Consider the following 24,995-nt stretch of genomic DNA (forward strand, 5'->3'; position numbering starts at 1 on the left):
CCAGTAAGAAAAACAAAAGACCTTTAGTCTCTGGCAGAATATTTTAAAAGGGATTAGCTTTAAAATATTTTGTTTTTAAATTCTAGATGTGCTCAAAATTCTCAACCCTATGTCTGTATTTGACTATTGAGTAGTGGATCTTTCATTTTTTAAGCTGAAGAGTAGATCATCTCTAAGAGTAGATCACTTACTATTAATGGTGGATTATGTTTAATAATTAGAATTGCAGTCCTCTGAATACTGCATGAGAACGGGTTTATTTCAGAGAACTCTAGTCTCAGGGGCTGTTCTTTATATCTTGGAGAGTTAGCTCAAAATAATTGAATCAGCTTCTCCAGTGAGATATTTCATTTCCAACAAGAAAATTATGAATGTCTAATGTGAAAACTCAGGACAACTATACAGCTGCCAACATGACTGGTGACTAAGTATGCAAAAAAACAACACTCTCTCTCCAAATTCTTCATGATTGCCCTGAGTTTTATTCTATAATAAGCAACACAGAGGAATGGGAAATTTGCATAACCACGCATATTTCTTACATTTAAGTCACCTGCCTTAACAACAGGTAAATGGTAATTGGGGAAACTAAATGGGGAAAAAAAGGAACAAAATTGTTTTATAAAACAGATTTTTTGATGGTGAGGTAGTACTGTTAGGAAAAAAACAAACAAACATGTTTTCTAAAATGTGCATAAGGTGAATTCTATGATAACTGAAAAAGGTACCGCAACAAAACAGAAAGCATCAGGTGTTCTCAAAGTTTCTGCACTTAATAAAGCAGCTCCCTTTTTCAAACCTGTAGTTTGGTAGAAGTTACAAGTGCTTGTGCTTTAGATAAAATCTTCAAAATACCTTTAATCTCCCCTACAAATGCCTGCGCTTTGATTAACATATGCATCATTGCCCCGTTCACAACGGCGGGACAAAAAAGGCACAAAACCCAACTCTACCCTCACGCCCGGACTCACCCAAGGTGCCAAAACCAGGGCTAAAAGTTAAATGCCCCCCATTTTGCTGCCTGGAGCGGGTCACTCTGGAGGGCACACCTTCCCCTCCCCCAGCACCTAAGCACAGGAGCCAGAAGGGAGAGGGTTTCAGGATTAAATTTGAACTTGCCTGCTTTTGTTACTGTGAGTCACCACCTTAACATTATCTCCACTGTAGACTTTTATCTGTGAATATCTAAGCCCTGTCTTGTGGAAAACTAATTACTGAGCCACTGAGAGGCTTCATAATGTCCTGCATTTAAGTCCTGAACGTCATACATAATGCATAGGAAGCAGTCTCTGCACTCTGATTACAGAACACTGTCATTAAGTGAGCAAATTAAAGATGTGAATAATTCACTGGCTGAGCTTATTGTCAGTGCTGCATTGTGGAATTAGAATTTCTAATAAGTACTGCAATTTTTTTAACCCAATTAACACAGAGAACATCTTGAGTCTGATTAGTACAATAAAAATTATTACCTTATTCTTTTGCTTCACAACAGGCAAATTAAATACTGTACTTAATTATGCAGCATTCATCGCTTCTGTGATAGAATAAAAAAACCTCACTCTTGCTTTAATAAGAGTTCTAGTATCTAGAATACCACCAAAAACCAGAGCATTTGAATCTCTAGCACAATTTCTGATCACAAAGTTTTTCTTTTTTTTTTTTTTTTTTCAGGACTTTGCAAATCAGTTTTAACATCAGTGGTCGACCATGATGTCACTGCTGAAGTCGTCTCTGGAAACAAAAAATGTATTTGGGAGGAAAAAAAACACAGAATGACCCTTTCAAACAAGCTCTGAATATCATCATGAATTAACTTTTGGGGGATGATGTAATGGCAGGGGAAAAAGATCCACTTAATGATTCTCAGCATGCAAACAGCTTGTGTATGTATTGTATGTACGTACATATATACATATCTACAAACATATACATGCTATATACACACACACACACATAAATGGAATATATGCTGCTTCAAAAAGGCACTTAGGAAAGGTACCAAGGAAAAGAAGGAGCTGGAATAGCTGTCTTACCTCAGCTCCCCCTCGGCACGGGATAGATAACATCCTTTCATCCTAGGAAGGAGGGAAGTCCGACTCAACATCCAGCATGTTGCTTTTCCCGCATGCACGGCGCCTGCTGCCATATTAAATAAAGAAAATGATCACTGAGGATGCAGCTTTTGTCTCCCAACGCTTTTAGGCTGCCTTTGGGTGTCAGGGAGCCCAGGCACCCCAGCACATCTGGCAGGGCAGCGCACACCGCTGCCTGCAGCTGCTGCAGGGGGATTCTCCTCAGCCCCACGTCCTTCCAGCTCCTTTTCCTTCCCCATCCCAGGGAAGTTTAGTCAGCCAGGCTCGGTGGGGAAAAAAAAAAAAAAGGAAAAAGAAAAGAAAAAAAGAAAGAGAAAAAAAAGATAAAAGAGAGAAAAAGGTGGCATTGTAACCATGAGATTTCTCAGATTTTCTTCCTAGAGGCAGGGACTGCAGCAACCACCTTGCATCTTTGTCTAGTTATTTCAGCATGTGCATGCAAGAGAGAAAAAAATAAAGGAGCCCTGAAAATCATTCAGACACAATGCAATAAAGAGAGAGGGAGAGGAGAGAGGGAGGGAGGGAGAGAGAGAGAGAGAGAGGAAAAAAAAGCACAGAGACTAAGAGAGAGAGAGGGGGCTGTCAGCGCAGATAAATCTGCATATGGAAATCAGGGTTATCCTGGGTACAGTTTTATTTAACCATGATGTACTGCTTTTTTAATTAGACGGGAATTTAGAGAAGGAAATGAGGGATTTTTACATACACAAGAGCAAACGGAGCTTTTCTAATCACAGCAGTTTCCACAGCAAGCTGTAGCACCGACAGCAGAACTTTTTTTTTTTTTTTTTTTTTTATGGTAACTTTCCTGTTAGAAAGAAAAGTTTTGTGCCCTGCTGCTAATTTATATGAAAAAAAAAAAAAAAACAGAAAAAAAAGTAGAGGATTTTGAAATTAAACTAACCAACAGCAACGTAAAATAATGCAATAACTACTGAAGAGATCAAGACGACACCATTGCATAATACGTATTTTAAGCAAAGCTATGCCCAGTACAGGCTTTAAGACTTTCTCTCAGGCCCCTCCAAATGCCCTAAGCATGGATGTGGTTTAAGTAATTAAGTGAATGAAAAGGGCAGTACCTAGCCCAAATTTTGGATGTGCTGAGCACAACTGTCCCTGTGTGGGGAGCACTGCTGCACAGGGAACAGGTGTCGGAGAGGAAGGTGAAGGATGGGGAGGGATGGAGGGTTTATCTGGCATCAGAGAAAGGATGGGAGATGGGTCTGTGCTCAGGGCTGGTGGGAAGAGGGGAAATGAGGAGGAAAACCAGGTCCTGCCACAGTGAATCTAGAGGCTGGACTGGGCCAAGTGTCCAACAGGATGGTGGCTGACAGAGACACAGGAAGAGCGGGAAGCAGCACCGAGGTTTGCAGGGTTTGTTGGCAGACGGGTGGCAGTCAGCTCGGGGGCAGGGTGGCCACAACAAACCCGCGGTGGCCGGGCAGGCAGAGGGCACCTCGTGAGGGTCGGGATCAGGAGGGGCGCAGGGGCGCGAACCCCAAGCGCGGAAACCCGGGCAGGGGGCAGGCTCAGCCGCAGGGCGGGCAGAGGGGGAACGAGGGGCAGGCGGGCGCGAGGCCGGCTCGGAAGGTGCCGGCAGTGCCGGGCACAGCGGCCCGGGGGGGCGCTGGCACGAGCGCCGAGCGCCACGGCTCCCGCGGCCGTTGGGGGCGCCGCGGCCGTTGGGGGCGCGCGCGCGCGCGCGCGGGGCGGGGCGGGAGGGAGGAGAAGGGGCGGCCAATGGGCGCCGCGGCGCCTGCGCAGTGCGGCCGTGACGGCAGCGCGCGGGACGCACGGAAAAGCGCGCGGGGCGGAAGGCGGCGGTTGGCGACGACGGTTGGCGGGGTCCGTAGTGTGCGGGGCCGTTGGTGACGACGGTTGGCGGGGGCCGTAGTGCGCGGGGCCGTTGGTGACGACGGTTGGCGGTGGCGCAGGTAGTGCGCGGGACTGCCCCTCGCTCGCCGTGTGCGGCGCCGGGGCGGCCCCGCGGGGCCCTTGCGCCTCGTGGTCCGCGCTGGGGCCGCCGCTCGCCGTTGTCCGCCCGTGCAGCCCTGGGCAGGGGCCGCGGAGCAGGGGCCGCGGGGCGGCTTCCTGCGCCCGGCCCGGCGGCGCCGCCGCCCCGCCGCGCTTCTCGGGGCAGGGCTGTGCTTCGGTGCTGGGAGCCCACGTCAAAAGCGGGCGCCGGCAGCCGCTGCGGGGCCGGGCCGGGGCCCGGGGTTCCGCGGACAGCCGCCTTGGGGGCGTACGCGAAACGTGGGGGCGATGCTGGCTGTAACGCTAAGCCGCCCAGGGAAGAAGCCTCCAGGAACTTTTAAGTTACTCTGAGCTAAGTTACTTTGAACTAAATATTGTTGAAGCCAGGCCTTTCACGGCCTGCATCCTTGCCCCTCCTTTGACCTTAATGCTATTTTGACCCCATAGCCGGTCAGTTCAGAGAACCAAACCACCTGAAAATGCACCCGTCTTGCCCGTTTGTAGGGTGAGGGGTTTTGATCATTTAACTCCCTGAACTGGTTGCTGTGGGGGAAGACAAATTGCAGAGCTGCATGGAGCAGCAGCCTGTGCCAAGGGGTGGAACCGTGTCTGTCCTTTTGTTTTGTTTTGGTTGTTTCTTTGTTTGATGGTAGCTCTCCGGCTGTTTTCACAGCACAGCACTGTGCTTCTGTGGGGTGCAGATTTATGCACTCGGGTGCAAATTTAGGAGGTAATGTAATAATGAAAAAGTCTTCATTAAAATATTGAGTTTTGTTTATTGATTACTTACATTTTCTAGAGCAAGTGAAAATAATGGATGATGACTGGGTTGATATGGATTCTTTCACGCCCCCATTCCTCACTGAGAGTCTGGAGATGGCAATGGAAGTGGAGAAAGAGAACTCCAAGCCGTCCTGCTTTTCTTGTGTTTTTGACAACCAAAACGGAGGGAGAAGCTTCTCTTCAGAGTCTTATTTGGCTAGTGGGTCTCTTAAGAGGTACGCTTTTGTTGAGTTACATCTGTAATGTAATTGCTCTAGGTGATCTTGTGTGAGCAGGGGGGTTGGACTAGATGAGCTCTGAGTCCAACCTTAAGCGTTCTATGATTCTAATGTTCTTTCCATAAATGTTGAGTGTCTCAAGATGCTGACAAGGTCTCCACATCAGTTCTTCCTTGAGTTCCTATAGGGCTGGGTCTAGGCCCTAGCCCTGTGAACTTCATCTCTGGTGGTGTAAATGATGTGTCGCAGTCTTAATAGAACTCTTCTAGGCAAAGCACTTGAACAATTCCCCTGCTGGGTAGCAATATCTAAGACTTGCTGCAGACTATACTGCTAATACAGTGGTAAAAGATCAATGATACAAGACTGCAGGCATTGAATCATTAGCACTGTTCTTAAATTCTTTCGTAATAATCCTAGCTTTATTTTACAGGGTTTTGCTGAGACTAGATCCTTCTCCAAATGACTATGAGGAAGATATAGTGGAAATGTTTGGCTTTCAGTGGGTAACTGAAACAGCATTGGTTGAATCCTGTGGTCTTCTCTTTGGACTACTTAGGTACAGTGTCTTTAATGTATTCTGTGATTAATACAGTTCAGCAGTTGTACACATTTACATAAAGAGCTTAACAAACTTTTTAAAGTTCTGAATAATAAGAAAGACTGTGGGTCATGTACCTAAAAGACTATTATCTGTGTAATCCTCTGATAAGTAGTGGGAAACACCCAGGTGACGTGATTGGAGGAAATAAATTCTGTCTTGTAGAGGTGTAATATTATGTGACTTATATTTTGAAACAGCATAGTGCATAGCACAGCTACAGACAGATACCGATTTATAAATATACTTGCTAAATGATTTTGTGATAGTTTAGAAAGCAGAGTAATATTTGTCTGGCATCAGAGTATATGAATAAACTTTGTCAGATTTCCTTAAATGATATTGCACTGTATTTAAACTGCTATTTCCACCCCCCTTCTTTTTTTTTTTGTGTGCGTGGATAAAGAAAAGTAGAGGTTAAAAATCAAATACTGTGAATGTTGGATGCAGTATTTTCTTTGATTGTTTGGATTAGAATAGCTTCAGCAATCTCAGATACAGTTGCTCAGTGTTTGACTAATGCAATACAGATGTTTAATCTGGTCAGTGCAAATACACATATCACTGATAATCCGCTTTGCTACTGATAATCCTCAGGATGTACAGCACATGCAGACGGTTGTTGGAAAAGGTGCTTTTGTTCAATACATGGATAGGTGATATATTCCATTATTCCTTTGACTATGGTGGATTCTTCCACTCTTTGATGGCGTGGCCAAGAGCATGGTGTGAGCTGTCTTCAGTTGGGTCTGGCTGTTGGAATATGATGGCATAAATGAAAGGAAGTGCTTTAAAAACTACTATTATTTGTTTTTGCTTGTTGAGGCAAATTTTTACCCTACTGTTCGTTGTTTTTCTCTACTTGATAGAGAGATAGGAAGAGACTCAATTAATAAAAAGCACTGTATCCATTTCGGCATCCTCTCTGATCAGTTTATTAGCAAAAAAATAAACTGATGGGCAATCAGACAGCAATGTAATTGACCTTTGGAATAATTTTTTTCTTTCTAAAACTAAACCTAGTTCTCTTCTAATTGTCATAGAGGCAAATATAGGACATAGTATATTTTATTATTTTTTTGAACTATTCAAGTTGTATATTTTGCAATAGCTTTTAATAATAAAACCATTCGAGTAATAGAAATGATGGATTTGAGCTGACTCTTAGCTCTGAGAGTTTGGTTGCTAAGCTGTCTTTTGGTGTGGCAAGTCCCTCTGCAAAGATATTCTTTCTTTCAGTTCATTTATTTAGTCATAAAATGGAACTCTTTCACTTACAGAGCAGTTGGTAACTGAAAGTAGGAAAGCTTATTTCTCCAATGTAGAAATCGCATGTGAAAGTGCAAGTTCTGCTCCTATTTTGAGGTCAGGGTGACCCCCCCCCCCCCGGCCCATTTCTGACACACTTACTCTTAACTTTCAGCCTCAACAGCCTCTTTACTTAAAGTTAACCATTTTTTGACTTCTTTCCATTCTAACCAGCTGAAATAGTAGAATAGTTTGAATGTATGCTGCAAGCAGAAAGCTGCTGGCAACGTTTCCCAGTACTCCTTCAGAAATGAATGAATTTAGTGTATGCCATGAAGGCTATCATTCCAATTTGGGGGTCAAATGTGAGGGAGATTGTGGGAGGATCACACTAAATGTGCAAAAGATGCTTGCGATAAGGAAGTTTGAGTGTTTGATTTCTGTTTGGTTTTTTTTTTTTTTTTTCCACTTGGGTGTTTAACTAATTTTATCATTGATTTTGTGTTTTGGAAACAAACAAAATACTGACCAGTATTATTGTTTCACACTGGATGTACGTAGTAAGCTTTCTCAGAACAGATGTGTTCCTTGCTTTGTATTTTGGTTTAAAATCGTACTAAAATGTTATTGAATACCTTACATTTGTATAAATACCATAAATGTTTATTTCTCTCTAATTAGGCAACAGATATACAGATTGGAAGACCTAGCACAGATGAGTTCCTCTGATTTCAGTAAGTTTAACTTGTTTCATTTTACATGGGGTAGATATCTGACTGTATTTTCACTATATGTATTATATAATCCACATAAACCTGCAGTAGATGTAGTAACATATGCAACAAATTGATATAAGCTAACGTGAAGAGAGATATATGACCATGCTAGCTGAAAGTGTTATGAGCCAGTTTAGAATTGGATCTTCCTGTGCAAAGGCACAGGTCAAAATCCTTGTTTTATTCAGTTAGTGAGGAATGCTATATTAACTAGATAAGAAATAAGATATGTCTCTAACAAGGCAGAATTTGGAAAGCCTGCTTACTCAATTAAAATGGAAGTTGCATTAAAACTTCCAGTAACTGTTCTGGTTATAAAAGTAATTGGTTAGGGCTCTTCGTTACCAGCACAGTGCTTTCTTGGCTTACATTTAAACAAGTTAGTTATATTTGCTTAATTTAGAAGTTATTTGCAGGTATTTATCATTGCAATTGGATTGATGAAATAAGAGCTGTACAAAACAATTTGTCTGAATTAGATATTAGGGTGTGAGAGGCAGTCTGTTTCTGAAAGGTGATTGCAGCCTTGGGCTTATTGTGAGTTTGAAGGCTGTGTACTTAGCAAGTACAGAAATTCAGTAATTGCTGAGATCCCTGTCTGTAGTATCTTCCTGTTGCAGATAAACCAGTCGTATTATAAGAGCACAAGTGGATATTCTCATGCCCTTTTATTATTAATTTAGTTTTTAATTTAGTTTAAGCTTGTCATAAGATGTTTCTATTGCTGTGAACATAACTAGTAGGAGTCTTTCATATGCTTTTGCTGATAGTATCTTAAAAATATAACTTTAGTTGAAATTAATATCTAATTGGAATAACTATTTTAAATTAAAGTTATTATTCATAGCATAGTTGGACATCAAGTAACTGTTTTGTAATTTTTTCTTCCTTAAATGTAAACATGTGGTTCTCTTGTTTGTTCCTTCATTTATGAAATAAATTAGTAAGCTAAAATCAGCATAAAGGTTATATGGAAACATGTCAAAAATGTGGATACTTCTTCATGTCCAGTTCTCTAATACTGGATGCATAATACTCATATTTGGTCTAATTGCATAGCAGGAATTTGGATTCAGTGCCATTACTGATAATATTGCTATTGTCTCTGCTAGGTCATATATGATGTTCGTTGTGAAATAAACTTTGCATGCAGTTTTAACTGTACCTGAGCTTTAGCAACTTTATTTTACTATAAAAATAATTACTTTAAAATAGGCTGTTGTATAAAATGCCCTTAATGTAGTATAATGAGCATGATAATTTTTCTGGTGAAGCAGTGCTTTAACTCTGTAGCCTGAAGCAGGGATTAATATTGGAAGGTGCATGTAAAATGGGCACAGAACTGATATAAATGTGTGCAAAACTCGGATAATCCCAGGGAAATGTGATGTGTAAATATGCTCCTGGACCAAATTGTGAGAAATGAATACAAACTGTCTAGACTGCTGAAAAGACATCGGACCTGATTAGAGTCCTCTTCAGGAAGCATTTCTGCATTTCAGGGCCATGTCTAGCACCTATGAGATCTGAATTTTATGCTATATGTCAGACCACTTTTGCCACTTGGAGTAAATCAGTGATGCATCTGTGCCTCAGTCTTCTATTTATTTGAGGAAGGTAATAGTAGGGGTATAGCGTGAGGATATAAACATTTAAAATGAACAGACAATGTGATGATAAGTATTATTGATAGCTCAGTTAAATGGGCTATTGTCGCAGTTGAAAATCAAGGGGTTTTTTTTAGTTGAAAGGATCTTTGTTGTGCATGTTCCTTTATGTATATGTATATACTTGTATAGATATCAATATCATATGTTTTCTTTAGTTATCAGTCTTAAGGAACATTGGAGGTTTTGATTTTCTTGAATATAAAGTGAAAAGTGGGAATGCAAGGGGTGATTCTCACAACAGTGACAATTGGTTACCACAAAGCTTGCCTTAGCAAAGGTGTTTGGGTTTGCAGGTACAAGGTAGTGAGGGCAACACCATGAAAACCACAGCAGGAAGCACCAAGGGACAGGCAAAATACCACGATTGAGGCAGAGGCAGTCACAGTAGCTAGGTGGAAGGATGCACCCTGCAAGCAAAAAGCAGGCTACTGCACTGCAGAGAGAAGGCTCTTAGCATTACAGGGCTTAGGGTGGCTAAGGCACTGGGCAAATGCACTGCACCACAATGTGCTGCTTCCTGGAAGATGTTACAAAGCAAAGTGCCAGATAAGACTGTCTATCTAAGCGTTTCCCCGAGAGAAAAGGATGCTAAGAAATTGTTTCATACTGCTGTCTTTTCTGAAGCTTCTGGGAGGAGACAGGGAGCAGAGCAGTAGGGCTGAATAGTTTGTTCTAATAGTGATTGCTTGTCCTCTACCCTCTTTCCTGAGGGTTTGGGTGCCTTGGTTTGGGTATCTGGATATGTACCTTTGATGATAAGATTAAAGAATTATGGATCCCTCTGGCCAGATGGCTTTTGAAAGTGGGTAGTTGCCACCAGAAAATTCACTTGGCCTGCATACTCCCCTTGCCCCAAACCTGGCTTCAGGAAAAAAATGGTGGCTTCATGTGATTCATGAATCACAGGTTTGGAAAAGTCAGCTTTAAGCTATTGATTTTTTTCTTTTACTTCAGGTCAAGCTGCAAACATGCACTCTGAAGCGGACAGCATCAGGCAGCAGTGTATTGAGTTTTTGCATTATGTGAAAGTTTTCATCTTTAGGTGAGATTTACACGTAGTGTACTTACTTTATGTACTGAACTCTGTCTAGCTGTTTTTCACATGTTCCTGGATTGTGTGTCTCTGTCTCTGTTCAGGTATCTGGAACCTCCTAAAGCAGAAAATGATGGAATGCTCCACCCGTATGAAGAACTAGAAGCCCAACTACCATCATTGTTGGTGGAAGAACTTCATTCTTTAACTCTACAAATTGGTCACCTTTATGAACTTCCTAGTAGTGTTCTGGCAGCGTTTACTATTCAACATCAGGCAAAGGTTGACAGCTTTTGGAATTTTAAATTTATTTGTGTAACAGTCTGTGTTTTACTTGAAAAAGTAAAAATGAATAAGAATTAATATTGCTTCAGAAAAGAAAATTAATTTATGCTTTCTATTTTTCCCTTTTTTAAACTTAAGTGCCATCTCATTCTTCAAACACAGCTAAAGAGCTCTTGATATACTCTTTTATTGTTATACTTTATTCCTTTTAAAATTCCTCCTATAATATGCAAATGATAGCAATTACAGATAAATAGGTAGACTTGAGATAGTATGACATGTTACAAATTTCTCAGCGGTTGTCCATGATAATGGTTAGAATATTGACAACTTGGAGTTATTTTAAGTGGATGCCTGACTGTTGACACACTTCATGTGCTCCCTAATACTTTTTGGAAAGGATAACTAAATGCATTTAATCTGGAAAATCTCAACCAAGACGTTGTGGCTGAATTGTAGTTTAGATGACTACATCTTCATGACTTTGTAATCTACAGACAAAATTAATTGTCTGGAAGCTCATTTCACAGAATGGCGTGTTTGTATGTTATATTTGATTTGATTGTAGATATCAATAACATTGCAAGACTGTATGCCCATCTTCATGTGCTTTAGCAGCATCACAAATTCACTAAAGAAATATAAGTAAAAACTAAATGGCTGTATTTTTTTCTTAATTATAGCTCTTTCCTCCATCATGGCATTTATTACATCTCCATTTGGATATCCATTGGCTAGTGTTGGAAATTCTTCATGTACTAGGTGAAAAGATGATGAGTAAGTATATGTTTTGATTTTTTTCTGAAATATTCTTTTGCAAATGACTTATCTAGATTTCTCATCCGAAACTGTCTAGAATAAGTCGCTTTTTGTTAGAGTAATTACTAAGCATATCTGTGTTTAATTGATTATGGTCAAATAGGATGAACACTTCGTTTCTGTTGTTATTTGGTTTTCTTTTTTCGAATCTTCACAGTGCATTACCCCTCTGTGATTAAATCTTCCTTAATATAGCCCACATTAAATGAAATAGCTTTGGGAATTTGTTGTATCAAGAGTTGACGAATATTATAAAGTTCTTTCTCAACTGACACTTGCAACTAAATATTTGATAATATATATTTGACAAAGAAAAATGCATTTGCAGAGATGTAAATGTATAATGGTGCACTGCAGTCTAATACAAACAATATAGGAAAAGTGCCCAAGGATGGGCCAGAGCTAGCACTCTCAGATGCTTTCTCAAGAGTCAGAACATCAAAAGAAGAAATATTCTTTTAGTGATGATTCTTCATTGTGAAGGTCTAAAATAGAGAATCCACACTGCTAACCATATCTGACATTAAGAAGATGCTGGGCAAAGGCTCGGTCAGAGGAGTTTGTAGAAATAAAGCAAGAAAAGGGCAAGGCAAGATTTTTTTTTAATGGATTTTAAAAGGGCATGGAATAGACTGATATAAGTAAGCTGTTCAAAGCAGCTGAACAAAAAAGGTCATGGGATGCAGTTGAGGAACCCAACTTAAAAGCAGGTCCTTTTTTTTTGGGGGGGGGGGAGGGAGAGAGAGAGATAATTAAAATACAGAACATGTCTTTTTTTTGTTGCTGTTTTCAGAACTGTTGATGCATTGTTCATTTCCATGTCAGCAGAATAAATCACAAAAAATAGGCTTTCTCCTTTAATCATTGTTGCGTTACACCAAAGCCCCACTTCATTCCATATCGCCTATACAAATTCCCTATAAGAACTGCAACAATTGGAGTCATATTGAGGTCTATCTAGAGGCCGATATGACTAGTCCAGGTAACTGGTATTGAATCTGAGCTCTTTGGATTGACATTAACACTTTTGAGTGCTGTTGGAGCACAGTTTTGCTCAGATTATTAACTTCACTGTTTTCTTCACATCTGTTTCTGGATAGCCTGGTTTTTGGCACTTTATTGTGAAGAAAACTTCACAGTGTCTTTTATGATATGTTGTGGGATAAACTCTTTTCTAGTTTGAGGCCTTTTGGAGAAGGATGGGAAGACTGTTGGCTCTCAAATGATCTTTCTTTTTTTCTCCATCATGGAAGAGATGGTTCTAATCCAGAGCTGTGCTTTGATTCACACATATATGCATATATATAATCATATAAGCATGAACATATTCAAAAGACACATGAAAACAGGGTTGAAAACCTTTGTTCAGATGTTATAGAGAACATGGGTAAGAAAAAAATTATTAAAGCTAAAACTATAGTGTAGGCATTCTGGTAGTTCCTTATGGAGATCTACCACTCTCTTAACTGAATTGAACTCAATGGGGGGGGGGAAAAAAAAAAAAGAGAAAAGAAACAGACGAATTTAGTCAAAGCAAAGCTTTCTGTTATTTCAAAATGTAATTGATTTTTTTTCAAATTTAAAAAAATTTATGTGATCTTGATATAATGTAAAATTAACTTATATATTAGCTCAAACAATGAATTCTTATGTGTTTGAATCTGTTTTTTAAGTGGATATACAAAGCCAGAATAATATAGCTAATTAATTAGCTATTAATTAATTAGCTAATTAAGTTAATTTGTTTTGCTTGAGAGTAACAGGATATTTGTAATTAACTTTAACCTCACTTCAACACAGGGATTCTTTATCCCTGGCCTTCAGAGCTGTTTTTTGTTGTTTTTCTTCTATTCGGGAGCCATGAGTTCAGTATTTCAAAAACAGAATTATTTATGGGACCCACAAAATTTAGCACTGTACTGAGACAGGTGCTGAGGGGAAAATGGATGTGTTTTGAGAATGTTCTCAGACTGAGGGTTATTTCAGCATTTGTATAATGCCAACTATGTGACCTGTGCTTTACGGAGCACTTGTAGGGCAACGTCCTTCTGAAAATCTGAGCTTGTAGAGTGGTGTAAAAACAACATGGTTGGGAGGATGTTTCTTAGACTTTCATCTCGTTCCATGAAGCCTGCTAAGTGAAAACTTCACACTGCTGAAATCAGTGGCAGGTTAGTGGGCTCAGAGCTTCACCCCGCATTTCCAGGAATAAACAGAAGCTTCATCTGCACATCTTCTGTTCCACTGATGTCAGGGGAGCCGTACTGTTGGGAAGCGAGTGAGATACAAGATCTTGCAGCCTCTTAACTCTACCATGTTATCTGTGTTAAGGTCTGCAAATGCTCAAGTTGGAGTAGGATCATGCCAGCTTTTCACATCAACACATCTCAAGGAAAGTGTTAGACCTCCCTAGAATTGTTTGTCATCAGCTTGCATATCTGCAAAACATGTCGTGATTTCAGAACATGCGCACTGGCAGGTGTCAAAGGAATTTGGAGATAAATAAATTTTTATTCCCCTGAAAAGGCTGTGGCAATAAAAGACTGTGAAGTGCCAAACCATACTGTCAACCAGAACAATATCAAATTGCTGTGTAATAATGAAAGCACTACCTTGAACTTAGAAGGGATGAACTTTCCCAAATGAGTTTGTAAATGAAGACTACATATAGCTCAAACCAGTTTCATGATACACAGTATAGTTTAAAAAAAGGAATCTGTCTTTCCTTGTATTCCTAGAACCATTGCCAGGCCTAAATAGATTTTCTAATTTTCTTTTGTCTTTTAGGACAAGTTGTATATGCTAACCATTTCATAAACCTAACCGGAGAGAATTTAACCAGTATCAGTTTATTTGAATCACACTGTGGAAATCTCATATATGATTTAATAAGTATATCCATCAATAAGTATCTAAAAGTAAGTTTTGATTTTTTTTATTTTGGACAAATTAGATGCTTTTATTGAGAACCATATTAGGTGCTCTACCCATGCATAGATTACTTCTAACTGATAAGTTTTAAATGTTATGTGTGGTTTAGCATCTCCATGTTTTAAACAGTGTTATTTGTTAGGAGCTCAAATTGTGTTATATTTATTCATGACCATCTGGCAGTTGAATGAGAGAGTAATATTGAGATGCACTGTGTGCAGAGCAGAAGTGTGCCACGTTTCATAAGTTCAGTGTTCTGGGTTCCATGCCAAGCATGGCACAGTCTAAAAGGTTTAGAGCCATAGATTGGAAAAAAAACCCTCTTTTCAACCTCTCTCCACAGGAACAAAAGAGTTACTATAATATTGGCATTAAGCTAACTGGACACTTAGAGAATGTCACTGTACACTTTATAGTTCAACAGTTTCAGCAATTTTGTCTTTTCAGCAATTGCATCTTTCCATTATAGTGCATCTTTTCTATTACATTTGTCAAAGGAAAACCTTTTTTTCCTTAATGTCCTTCCTCCTTTCTTTCTTTTTCTTCCTCTGGCTGCAATGTTTTTCTTGCTTGTCTAAAGCAATCCAAAACTAGAAAGTCATAATAGCTCCATATATCAACCTCTAAGAGCTGTGCAATCTTCTTTGACTGTGTCACTGTGAAACCTGCTTTAGATGGGTATGTGTGATCCATGAATTCAGCAAAAGACTCGAAGAATAACTAGCAGTGACCACTGTATAATGTGTATTTTCCAGGTACAAAGATACGAAAATCGGGGCCCTCCTTTTCTGCTTTCCTCTATGGAAAGGGAACAACTGTGGTAACGTCTGAGAAATCTTCTGTTAAACAGTCTTGTCAAGGAGAATTAGAATTCTTTTATCTTTTTAAGTTGATTTTGATGTAGTAAATTTTTGCGAATATTGGAAACTACTGCCCCCTCAAAAGACAAATAGGAAGTGAATGGCCTTTCTAAAGCAAGATTCAAGTACTATCTGTTGAACACTGTGCTTAGTGGTGAACTCTGCAGTGTCAGATGCTAAACTGAAATCCCCCTTCTGGCAGACCGGAAAGATCCTTTGTGGCCAGCGAGACATGAAGTGATAAAAGCCATTGCTTCTCATACCATCTTAGTGTGGATTTGAGGCTAGATGATATCAGCTTCTCAGTCTCTTTTATTTTCCTGTGTTAGCAGTAATTACAGACTCCTCAAGTACAAGAGGGACTTGGATTATCTGCAAGTGGTAGGTGAAGATACTTAGATGTTGCATCAGGTGGCATTCCTCGTAACAGGTCTGAAGCTTTGATCGCAAGAGGGTTTGCGTAGCTAATGCTTCCATAAAATCTCCTGGTGTTTTAGTGCATCTGCATTAGGGAGATTGATCCTTCTCGAGGGATCTATTAGATTCGTTGAGTTAGAGTATTTTTGAGGCTGTTTCAGCTTTGGGAAGTCAGCAGTTAAGTAGTGAATATTATTAGATTTTAGTGGTCACTTTGAGGTTTATTCTTGTGATAATATTTGCATAAGGTTTTTGGTTTGTTTTTTTTGAGATTCCTGGAAGCATGAAGAGGCAAAGGCATGTGAATAACTCTAAATAACCTACATGGAATGTGAATAAGAGAATTATTTTAAGAACTTAAATCTGATGTCATCACTTTTTTTTTAAACTTTGGCACCAAAATGTTCTAATTGTGAGAGTGTGATTTTTAGTCCTCTACTCCCATTTCTGTATTGTCTCTTTCATGTTGCTGCTGCTGTTTCTCACAGCAGTGAGAAAGTTCTCACAGGAACTTCTTTACTGTGAGGGTGACAGAGCCCTGGCCCAGGCTGCCCTGCCCTGGAAGGTTGTGGAGTCTGCTTCTCTGGAGGTCTTCCAAACCTGCCTGGATGCCACGCTGTGCCCCGTGCTCTGGGTGTCCCTGCTGGAGCAGGGGGGTTGGACTAGGTGATCTCTAGGGGTCTCTTCCAACTTCAGCCATTCTGTGATAGCGACAGTTCTTCTTCCAGCAATAAAAGGAGTCATCACTTGCTCTAGGTGACCATTTCTTTCTTGGCTTTGAGCAGAGTTTCGGCTGGTTACCCAGAGTTTCACTCCTGACTGCTAAGATTCCTGGTATTGGGAGAAAAATTCAAAATCTGTAGGATAAATTTAGAATAACTTGCTTTCTCTTACCTCATATTACATTTCTGCTTGCTCTTTTGCTGGTTTTGTTTCACAATTCAGGGAATGTAAAACTGAAAGATGAATCACAAAAGACTAGTTTGCATTTGGAATTCATCAGTCTAAGAGTGAATTTTGTTAAATATGGAATAGTAATCAAATAACATACATAACTTGAAATACGTTTTTTTCTGCATATTAAAAAAATGCCTTGCAGTAAATTTACCAAAAAGCAAATTTAGGGAAATGTTGTAGGAACATTAACATCCTCAGGCCAACAAAAGCATATTCCACTAGCATTATGCCTAGTCATTAAGGTTTCTTGAGTTAAAAATAACAACAATAATAGCTATTAAATCATTTGAAATCTTTTTCTTATCTTCCCAGGAGCATCAAGAAAATCTAATCAATCATTTTCTCTTTTCCTCACTGTCAGGCAGTGAATCAGTATTTATTACAATTCCATTTCATTTAGCCCTCAGAAACCCATTTTCATTTGATTAAATGTTTGAATGTGGCTTGGAAAAACACCTAAGAAATAGTACAGCCTATAAGATACGTAAAATTATGAAACAAAATCTTTGTTGCTTGTGAGATGTGTTTTTGGATGCTAATAGGATAATGTATTTTCCAGTACGTAGTTGTAGATGTATTATTTAACTGGGAAAAAAAAAAAAAGAAAAAGGCATTGGTACATGAAATGCAATTTCAGAACCCCCACTTTTCCAGGTAATAGGACTGCATATTCTCTTTCAGGTGAGACCTTCTGAAGCTCTTACTAGTCACCATTACCCCTGTACCTGCATTAAGGAATTATGGATTCTAGTTATTCATCTGCTAGATCATAGAAGTAAAGGATCTCACACGGAGGTAATGGGAGAATATTGTTACATATGCATACATACTGCATGTGCAGTGGCCAGATGTCCTCAGAGTGCCACATATATCTGGTGGTAAAGTTGAACTTCATTTTTGCAGGCTGGAGGGCTGCATGCAAAATGTGAGGCTTTATGCTGTGTGTTTGAATGTGTTAAGTCCAGGCTCCAGCTTCCCAGCTTACTGTTTAGTTATGACTTGGGCCAGTGGCAAAGACAGCTGCTCATGCCCTTGGTGGTGCAGCATTCTAGCCCTACAGCATTATTCCTTCTGCTCTTGATTGTGCCTGTAAAGTGTCACATCGGGTTTTCACACCAGCTGACCAGAGCTGGTCCTTTCACGCTGCTTTCTGCTGGCATCTGAGACACGGCATCCTAAAATGGTTCCAGGTTTTCTCTGGTAGAACAGTGTTCACACTGTTGTTTTCTTAAATGTCTGTCACCTGGCTTGTTTGCTGCAAAAACAAATTTATCAATACAACAATATTGTAGGGAAGACTGTTAATGGGTTTTGTTATTCAACACATTTCAATTTACTTTTCCATTTTCTGCAGTCTTTCTGGAGCTCAGTAAATATAAATCTAAAGAAGGTCTTTGAGAAACCAAGTAATTCTGACAGGATGTCTGGTTTTGAGACAATTCAGTGTAAAGACCCATTGAGTTTTAGCTGGTGGATTATTACACATCTGGCATCACTCTACCAGTTTGATCGTAATGGAAATCTAGATGAAAAGGTAGGTATACCTTTTCTAAATACCTCAAAGCTGTGTATTTCTTTTTTAGATCTGAAAATGTGTTTGGTTGGTTTTGTGGGCTCAAAACGATAGAAGAATTTTAGCATACATGTTACCAAATGTCCTTTAAAACTCACGGCAATAAGATGTCCTTGGTGCAGTTTGCTGTGTACTGCAGGATATAGTCAGTTGATATATTGGTGCCTAGCTCAGACCTGCACCTGCATTTCCTAAGATGGCAAGGTAAGGCCACTGCTGCATCAAGTTCCTTCATGGGCCCTACCATTCCACATGAATTCTGCACTTCCAAAGCAACCTAAACTTTCACCCTTCCTTCAGTCTCTTACTCTGAAATTCATCCTGCCTAGTTTTATGTTTCTCATCATTTACTGGGAAGGAAATAGACACTTGCTGAGGCAATTCATCTATTCTGAGGCACAAAAGTTGCCAAATTTCTTTAATTGATTGAAGATGGAGCTGCAGTGGACTAGTGATGCCAAAGATAACTGAATATCAGAGATCTTGTTTGTTAGTAGCTTCATGGTCTGATGAAGCTCTCAACATGAGGGAGAATCTAATTGTAGTCTCTTCCAACCTTTTATCCATCTTAGCTGCAGAAGTGTCTCATTTCAATCTTAATTTTATACTATTTTGTGGTATAAACATTTTGACTTTTCTGAAGCTGAACTGAAGCAGTTTCCCAAGCATCACCTATATACAGTTCCTTCAAAATTAGTCTTAATTGCACTTCTAAAGTACACTATTTTTCTGAAGCACAGTATCTTTCACTGTTTGTAATTAAATAGTGCGTGCTAAAATTGGAGAGGTCATGCCCTCTCCCTATTGAAATCCTTACCATTTCAAAAGTGTTTCCTGCCTTGAATTTGCATGAACAATTAAAACTTTGAAAATGTTTATAGACTGCAGATTTGGAAGCAGACAGGAAAATCTGATCCAATCAAATTAATAACTTGAACTTAATAAAACTAGACCTTCTAATCAAAATAAGAATTGCTTTAATTTTTTTTTTCTTGCAAACTTGCTGATTTGTCGAAAAAGGGGGGGGGGGAAGAAAGCTTGGTTAGGGAAGGTGTCATTCTGCATTTCTTGAAGACTTGGCTGAAAAGCTCCCCACCAATTCTGGAGACAAGAAGACCTGTGAAGGAGGGACTCTAATGCCTCTGTCGTGGCGCTTCGGGGGCAGGAAATGTTCAGTTTGCTGAGGCTTGATGGATCCTTCAGGGTTCCATGGGAGGCTGCTTGTTGTCACGTGCCTCAGCCTAATAAGCATGGCAAAATGCAGCAACTTCTTGCACACTTAAGCAGTGTGGGGACCTCAGTGCGTTGGGTATTTTGGGAAGATAGAATTTGAACTTTCCACTTATTACAGGAAATTATATGCAGAGAAAATGTTATCTCTAGGTCAAATAAAGAAACTAGGGCCAAGATGTGTATCCTGGGTTTCTTGTATTTTATGTCCTAATCAAAATGTCCTGGTACTGTTTGCTTTGATCACTGTTTTTCCCCTGTCTCTCTTGGTGATATATATATATATATATATATAGCATATGTGTAGCCTCCTGAGAGACTATTTTTGCTGTAGGCACTATATTATTTAAATAAGCAAAACAGACACAGAATGGAAAAAAAAATAAGATTCTTATTGTTCTTATTTTAAAGTAGGAGTCTGGGATGCAGTGACAGAAAGTGATTTGCCCAAGATGAAACAATACTTTTTCCTTAGAGTCCAAGTAGGAGAAAGCTAAAATTTGTAAATCATGAAACCATCCAGGGCACACTGCTCTTTCCAGCAGCACTGTTTATTTTTCAGCTCTTACACTGTGCTTCACATTTCTCTGTGTTTGAGTTTGTCCAGACATCTCTTCTATGACCACTGTTAATTGCCCATGGGTGCTTACAAAAAAAATGACAAACTTAACCTGCTAGTTGACAGCAATTGCTTCTTTCTTCCAATTTCTTCTTCCTTCTGAATTACAGCCTCAAACATTCTTTGACCATAATAAGATAAAATAGTCCCTTAAATATTGAGGTCAGTGGAATTACATCAGGACTGAGCGTAGCCTTGTCCCGCTGGTTAAACAGTGGGATGTGGTGCCTTCCTGAGCCACGTGCTGGCTTTTAATTAACTGTGAGCAGAGGCAGGAAGGTGATGTGGCCTAATGATGGTTATTCATGTGCTCCGTAGCAAAAATTGCCTCCGAGCCTGTGTCATCTGTGGAAGAGTTTCAATTTTTTAATGTGGACTGGATGGCCTTGAGGTTATTATGAAAGCTTTTAAAATTCTAAATAGGTTTCAGACCAGCTTCTTTTTATTTTTTCACCTTTAGCTCATATAGCGTTATTTCAAATACACATTTGATATATATGAATCATTTTGTATTTTATACACAGGAAAACACTTTTTTTTAACTAGAATTTTTTTTTGAGGTGGGGCTCCTTTTTGAAGTGTGTACGGTGCATATCTTTATTTTCCCTAAATTCACATTCGAGTCCCACTATGCTGTTCTGAAAAGCCCATTTTGTACATTTAAAAACCAAATGGGAGCTGATGAGACAAATCCCTACTTCCGAACATTGCAGGGGTCAATTTCAATATATTGTGGACAAGGGAATATAGGTAAAATTGCTTGGGGCGAAGAAATCTTGCCTTTGACTAATCTGCAGTGGCTCCCTGGCAAGATATGCAAACGCATTTCCAGCTGAGAAGCCAGCCCAGCTCTTCCAGGTAGTAGCAGTAAAAGTCTCTGCAAAAGTTTATACCACAGAATCCAGTGGATTTTAGTTCATTTGGGGGACATTTTGCAGCTACTACACAAGGTTTCCAAGTTCTGCTTATTTTTAGAGTTTTGGGGGTATAAGAGGTGTATAGTAAGCCAACAGGTTTGGATGAAGATAAGCAGATTATACAGATTATCTGGCAAGGATGGATTTTAAACTGTTGCGATGCTGTGTTGCTGGTGTATCAGGGAAGTCCGTTAGATTGAGTGAACCTTGAATGAAAAGGTTTTCTTAAAAGGTAGTGACAGTTGAGACTAAAGGAACACACTGTGGATTTGGTCTCATTCCTTCCCTCAGTGTGAGACAACAGGGATCCAGTCTTGTCATCAATTATGGTTGGTGTCAGGAGTTGCCCTAGGTCCCCCCAGGATCTGGTAATGTGGTCAGTGACTGAACTGAGGCTTATAAACAGCTTGCACACCAAAGCCCTTTGCCAGTGGGGCTGCTAAAAGTGTGTTGTGAGCCAGCTGATCCAGAAGTCTCACAGCCTTCTGTGAGAAACACTCTCAGGTCTCTGTTTCCCCATGAGAACCCTGCCCTTCGAGCAGCAGCTCATTAGTGTTGCCTGGCAATTGCAGTGGGCAATGTAAAAGAGGCATCTGTGAAAGGGACACGCTGGACCCATCCAAGGACACACGGTTTCTGAATCCTCTTACTGAAGTTGCTACCTTTGTCCCTTGCCTACTTGTTGGATGCGAAGTCTCTGCTCCTGACAGGATTCAGTTTTGCTTTCAGGTTAAAAGGACCTCGGCATCGATAACAATGTAGGAACTCCTGTTTATTGCTCTAGGCATGATGCTGGGTGCTCTGGCACAATTATGGAGCTATTCTGTGGTCTAGATGAGGTCTTCCTCCTCCCCTCCTCTTTTTTTTTTTTCATCAACAATTGTGATAATTGAATAAGGCAGGGCAAAAGCTGAAATACTGTATCTACATGTTAGCTACATGAGCTGCATGCACAGCTGTGTTTAGGAGATGCTTTTCTCCTACACACGTGTATTTTCTTTTTTTGTCCTCTTAAGTGATCTAGGTGTAGCCAAGAATTTCAAATACAGTGAGTGTTTGAAATTGGTATTTGTTTAGTTATTTATTAATTCCCAGCAAATAGTCACAAGACCTTCTATCCTTTTATTTCCCACTTCGCCAAAGCAAGTATTTTCTCCAGGTATTTCTCCTGTCAATATACTTTGCCATGCAATTCTGCCTCTTTATAGGAGCGGTCTAGTTGATTCATATGACTTTTTTTTTTTTTTTTGGAGGGGGGTTTTAGTGGGCATACAATCCTGTCTGTTCCACTGCTTACCAAGTTCACCAAAACAATCCAAAATGAGCTAAATGTCTCCCTTTGCTGAACGGAGAACAAGAAAAGTGAGGTTATTCTATACTCCTTTTCCTACCCTTCACTCTTCCCTTTGTTTTAGAGGATGTCAAGGAAAGAAATTTTAATATATAAAATAAACTTGCACTAATCCCAAGCACTTACCTTGCTTACACTAATCAGAAAGGCCAGAATATCTTGCATCATTGCTATAGAAGTGAAGGTTGGGATTGAAAATGAGCCACTTAAGCCAGTTAAAATAGCATACTTTTTATTTTATAAGGAGGTCTTTCTGTTTGTTTTTGAGGCCTAATGACTTGGACATACCGGTCAGAGAAAAGCTCTTTTCAGTGATGGTTACAATATCCTGCCATGAAATGAAATATTTTTGGAAATCTCTAGCCCACTTATTTTCATGTCATTAGATAATGATTTCTGTGCAGAGTACAAGTGCCGTTTCCTACTGATAATCATTATTTTTCAGAAACAGAAGGAATCCAATTGGAAATTTGTGGAAGAACTACTCAAAAAATCCATTGATGCTCAAGTAAGTGTGTAAAAGAAGAAATAATGAACAAGAAAGTGTCAGGGACGTTTTTTGGAAAAGCCAGTGCATGAAACAGACCAACTAACAAGTGTAATTTGGAACTCTAGTGTTTTTATCATAGGTAAATTAACATCCTTGATGTTGCTGAGCTATGGATGTATACACAGTTCCCTTCTTGTTAGCAGTTGCACTTCCTTTAAAGTGATTGTGCTCGATGCTAAATTGTCAGATAAAGGAAAAAGATAATTAATCCTGCAAGGGTATATGGCTACTCTGACAAGATGTATTCAGAATAAGAACTGGATGCTTAGAAAATGTAAACCATGCACTGCCTGTAAGGATATCAAGTTGAGAAGACATGATGAGGGAGATAGTCAGTTGCATTGAAAATTCAGCTATATCCTCAGCACAGCGGGAAGGTGACTTGTCTTGCTGAGCAATTTGTCTTACAGGCTTGAATCAAACTCTTACTGATAAGGTTCTAGTTTCTGAGCACTCATTTCATACCTTATCATTTTTCTTTCTGCAGAGCTGTTAATGCAATGCTTCATGGCCCAGAGGTCAGAATTGACCTCCTTTTAAAGTGCTTTTAAATATGCTGTTCATCACATTTTTAAATATGTTACGTTGCAGCTCTATAAATTTGTTCTGAAGCTGCATGGTACAAATTGTAATTGCTATAACAGCAACACCTACAAAAATAATTTCTTTAATTTGTATATGCTTAAAGTGAGAATAAACAGTTTTATCTTTTCTATGTGGTCTCGCATGAAATAATAACAATCCTGCAAAAATCTCTATTTAAAAACAGAATAGGAACGGGTTCTTTTCTATTATCATTGCTGCCTTGTCTGGGCTTCAGCAAATACTGGGGCTGAAGCTGGAGTTAGGAATAGCAGTAACTGCTAAAATACACTTCTTTCAAATAAAAAGTATTTTGAAGTAGCTGAAACAATAGATTGGATAATGGAAAATCATGCAATACGTAATCCTTGAAGAAATGCAAAATTTGATAAATAGACTTCAAAGGGAGGAAAACTTTCTTGGACCATGCAATTTAATGAAGGCAGATGGACTTTCAGAATACTTGTTCTTAAAAATAGTAACTGATATCCCAGTTTCAGCGATGTTACAATTATGTCAAAGACACTTGAAAGAAAATCTTCCTCATATAAAGAGGAACTCTCAGCATCTTAACTACATTTCTAAAAATTACATTCTGCCAAGAAGATCTTGTAGCAGTATCTGTTTGAACATCTCCCCCATGTTCATACATAGGTCTGCCTGTGGTCTTGGGATTAGATGTTTAATATTCGCTATACTTCATTTTTAAATGCTTCAGTGTCTATATTTGGAAAATGTAACAGAGTCATGCTGAGCCAGGGCATTCACATCAAAAAAGGTAGATCTATCTTACCCCGACTTAAAATATATTTTAATTTTATATAAATATTCTTGGGGCTAGCATGTTTGATTTTAGTTATCTCTTAATGATTGTAGTTGAGGAGATATTCTGTGTCTTGGTTATGGGGTCTTTTAGCATATTGAAAGATGAACTCTTTTTTGAATGATTTTGCAATGTATATTTTAAAATGTGTCCCATTTGTGTACATTGAAACTATAGTGATTGAGATTGCTTTTTTGATGGTTACCATTCTGTGAGAGAAATTGGAGAGATGTAGATGAGCTAAGTCATAAAAACCGTAAGTGGCAAATTATTTTCCTGTAAGGCATCTTCTGTATGTCAGCAACCAGAGAGATGGTGGGAGAACCCTCATGGTTACTCGGATTTCTGTAGGAAATAGTCCTCTTTTCTTCTATTTATTATTTTGAATTAAGAATACTCTAATGTCAAATTTAAATCAAATATACAGCTTTTAGGCATGTTAGAAATTGCAACTAGATGGCAAGTTGAGGAGACTTGAATAAGGAATGAATAATGACACTGTAATAGGAGACAAAAATCTACTCTAAGATCCAAGGGCAATGAGTTTCAGATTTAAAACAAACCATCATGTACCAAATTTATGCTTGCAACTACTACCAACAGTTTAAGTATTAAGTAATCTAGGTATTTTAGTTTATATTTTAGTTTATATTTTAGTTTATATTTTAGTTTATATTTT

The 24,995-nt window shown here is 39.2% G+C and overlaps 1 protein-coding gene across 1 annotated transcript in view; it reads left to right on the forward strand.

Moving 5' to 3' along the window:
* Positions 1 to 4,009: 4,009 nt before the first annotated feature.
* Positions 4,010 to 24,995, forward strand: part of MMS22L (MMS22 like, DNA repair protein) — a 74,292-nt gene continuing 53,306 nt past the window's right edge. The window contains exons 1-11 of the mRNA XM_026039161.1: positions 4,010 to 4,033; positions 4,873 to 5,071; positions 5,508 to 5,633; positions 7,605 to 7,657; positions 10,324 to 10,411; positions 10,507 to 10,684; positions 11,371 to 11,464; positions 14,294 to 14,424; positions 17,353 to 17,466; positions 18,026 to 18,205; positions 22,807 to 22,869. Coding sequence (XP_025894946.1) covers positions 4,887 to 5,071; positions 5,508 to 5,633; positions 7,605 to 7,657; positions 10,324 to 10,411; positions 10,507 to 10,684; positions 11,371 to 11,464; positions 14,294 to 14,424; positions 17,353 to 17,466; positions 18,026 to 18,205; positions 22,807 to 22,869 — 1,212 coding nt within the window. The 5' untranslated portion in view covers positions 4,010 to 4,033; positions 4,873 to 4,886. The remainder of the gene's footprint in view (positions 4,034 to 4,872; positions 5,072 to 5,507; positions 5,634 to 7,604; positions 7,658 to 10,323; positions 10,412 to 10,506; positions 10,685 to 11,370; positions 11,465 to 14,293; positions 14,425 to 17,352; positions 17,467 to 18,025; positions 18,206 to 22,806; positions 22,870 to 24,995) is intronic.

The sequence above is a fragment of the Nothoprocta perdicaria genome, unplaced genomic scaffold, assembly GCF_003342845.1.
Source record: "Nothoprocta perdicaria isolate Ctin4 unplaced genomic scaffold, notPer1 scaffold_220, whole genome shotgun sequence".
Taxonomy (NCBI): domain Eukaryota; kingdom Metazoa; phylum Chordata; class Aves; order Tinamiformes; family Tinamidae; genus Nothoprocta; species Nothoprocta perdicaria.